Consider the following 2,747-nt stretch of genomic DNA (forward strand, 5'->3'; position numbering starts at 1 on the left):
AGAGACTGTAGGTATCCTTTACTTTGACCGATTTCCGATCCAATGAAGAACGATTTAAATTAAAGCAACGTCAATTCCTGCAAAAGAATGACTTTAAAGCGGAGGATTGACTGAATTTGTTCCAAAATTGAAGAAAGTGCTCCAGTGGCTGCCATCTTGAATAATTGAATAATTGTAATAATTGTTGTGGTTGCCTATTATTTTGACAAAAAGAGTTTTTGTATAACAACAAAAAGGGCAACCGTGACATGTCACAAGTATACAAGATGGCCGCGCCCGGGAAATTAAAAAAAACTAGTTCAATGTCTTTCCCTTATGCACGAAGAAACTCTCTATACTCGTCCCTCATTGACCATACATCTTGTTCAGTTAATGAACGGGTTCAAGTGTCGCTTATTTGAAGCTGGTATTTATTTCAAGGTCCGCTGTCTTTAAATGTCCATCAGTTGTATCAAAAGACTTTTTCTTTACATTTCAATTTATTCATGCAATACAAAAACTACCTTGCCATAGCAAATCTGCTCCACTGAACACAATTGTGCCGTTTTCTGGAAAATAAATGCCCACAACTCGAGACTTGCCACCTTTGAAAAGGAAAAAGGAACAATTGTTGCGCAAATTAACTAGTGATAAATTAGGGAGATAATAAAAAATAAAATAATAAAAAAGTAAGTAATTTACCTTGCAATTGCTTAACGCAAGCTGGCCTCGTTCTTTCACCTGACTTTGTGAATTTTACAGTACCCTAAGAAAAAAACATTTCACGTTTAGCTAAAAAATGGTAAGTTATCGTAGATATCGATTTCATCCTTGTGTTAATTTGCTATCGTAAAAAGGGATTAAATTTTTAAAAAAGCCTCGTTATTTTCAAATTCAAAAAATTAGAAAGTGATAGTTACGCTCGAACTTCGACCACTTCCAATTCGAAGGTTTTTTTGTTAGCATTCAAATTTCTAACTTGCATGGAAGTACGACGTTACATAAAGAGACCCAGAACTTTATTGATATCGCTGGTAGCCTAAGACATTGCTAACCAGCTGGAGTTCTTCCATACCTGCAAATACATTTGAAAACCAGAAAACTTTTGGAATTTTAAATTCTAAACCATCGAAAGATAAATTACTATTATTCGAAATACCGATATAAATAAACAAAAAATAATACCGTTATCCCAGAGAATTGCAACCTTTGCAGCGTCTCGATGAAAGTTTGTACCATGCCGCTCTCTTTGTAGTTGAAATTTTCCAAAGACCTGTTGAATTTGATGCGAATTGGATGAATGGAATTGTTTAGAGTTAGGGCAATTGTCCACATGGCGTCAAACGCAAAAGGCACGTAAATGCTGGTCCTGTTTTCGCTCTGCTTATCGTAAAGCTTAAGAAATTGTTCTGAAGTCTGGAAAGAAATAAACAAAATATTTGAGCTACAAAAGAATATAAGATGTTTCATGTCCTTCAATTCAGCGAAACAAAACTTAAGAGCGCTCCTTTCTGCATAGAATTTATTCTTTTTACATTAAGTGTTTTCAGCTTTAGCAATTGCGCAGAGAAGCCTGAAAAAATTCAGGACTTCTACGCGGTTTGAATCCGTGACCTCGCGATGCTGGTGCGACGCTCTAACCAACCGAGCTTTGAAGCCACAGAAATTGGGAGCTGGTGATTTGTGGGTTGAAATGTTCCCTGTGATAAATGAATCAACGAGGGTCGCACCGGCATCGCGAGGTCACGGATTCAAACCTCGTTGAAGTCCTGAATTTTTCAGGCTTCTCTACGCAATTACTAAAATTGCGTTCATAACTGCGAGTATCATAGCTTCACTTGATTTCATATCCGCAGTTTAAGATATGATTCATTTCATAAGAAGATATAACGAAGAGATATATGATTTATGATTCATTTCATATATCACTGATTTCGTTCGTTATAGAACAGAAATTGCTTGGTAGTTTTGCTTCTCTTCGAGAAGACTTCGAGTCAGTTGAAAATTTCCGCACTAAGAACGCACATAATGCGTATGCTTAGATGTAAATTCATTTTCGTACATCAATCTTAAGTACTGTTTCTTCAGGCCGGAAAAATCCAAATCCTGCGAAGGATTTCCTGTTTCTTTGCAAACACTCCGATAGGGATTTTTAACCCAAATAGCTCCAAATAATATTTATAATAACAATTATTAATAACGTTAAACTTACATAATAATGATTCTAAGTTCGAGTGAGGCCTAACACTACTGTGAAGTATTTATACGCAATTATTCCATCAGAGATTAACCCTAGTATTGGAATTGGGCCCACACAAGGACAGAGAAATACTCTGACCAGGATGGGATTTGAACCCACGACCTTCGGATTAGATCACCGCTGCTCTACTGACTGAGCTACAAGGCCAGAACGAGAGCAGGCCGTGGGTATGTGAGATGTTATTCACAAGGACAAATTCGGCTCGGCCCAAGCCTAATTTAGATAATCATTAGTTGTTGTCCTACAGTAGCATATTGAGGTTAATGATTCTAAGTTCGAGTGAGGCCCAACACTACAGTGAAGTATTTATACCCAAAATATTTTGGATTCTTATCCGAATCTGGATTTTTTTATTCGTGTTATAAGGCGCTTCTTTGGAGAAAGACTCTAAAAGGGTCTCTGTGGTCGGCGGCAGAGGCTAATTTATTTTGTGTTTTGCTTTACTAGCACCTGTATTAAATAGCGCGTGATCCTCGCGAGGGAACCTGACCTTCCACTCGTTTTCCTG

At 37.3% G+C, this 2,747-nt stretch overlaps 1 protein-coding gene across 1 annotated transcript in view; it reads right to left on the bottom strand.

Moving 5' to 3' along the window:
• Positions 1-1,390, bottom strand: part of LOC137998842 (uncharacterized) — a 12,492-nt gene extending 11,102 nt beyond the window's left edge. Inside the window, exons 1-3 of the mRNA XM_068844670.1 lie at positions 1,165-1,390; positions 682-745; positions 504-584 (exon numbers count right to left, since the gene is read on the bottom strand). Of these exons, the coding sequence (XP_068700771.1) occupies positions 504-584; positions 682-745; positions 1,165-1,314 (295 nt within the window). The 5' untranslated portion in view covers positions 1,315-1,390. The remainder of the gene's footprint in view (positions 1-503; positions 585-681; positions 746-1,164) is intronic.
• Positions 1,391-2,747: the final 1,357 nt, after the last annotated feature.

Source organism: Montipora foliosa, chromosome 4, assembly GCF_036669935.1.
Source record: "Montipora foliosa isolate CH-2021 chromosome 4, ASM3666993v2, whole genome shotgun sequence".
In the NCBI taxonomy this organism is placed as follows: domain Eukaryota; kingdom Metazoa; phylum Cnidaria; class Anthozoa; order Scleractinia; family Acroporidae; genus Montipora; species Montipora foliosa.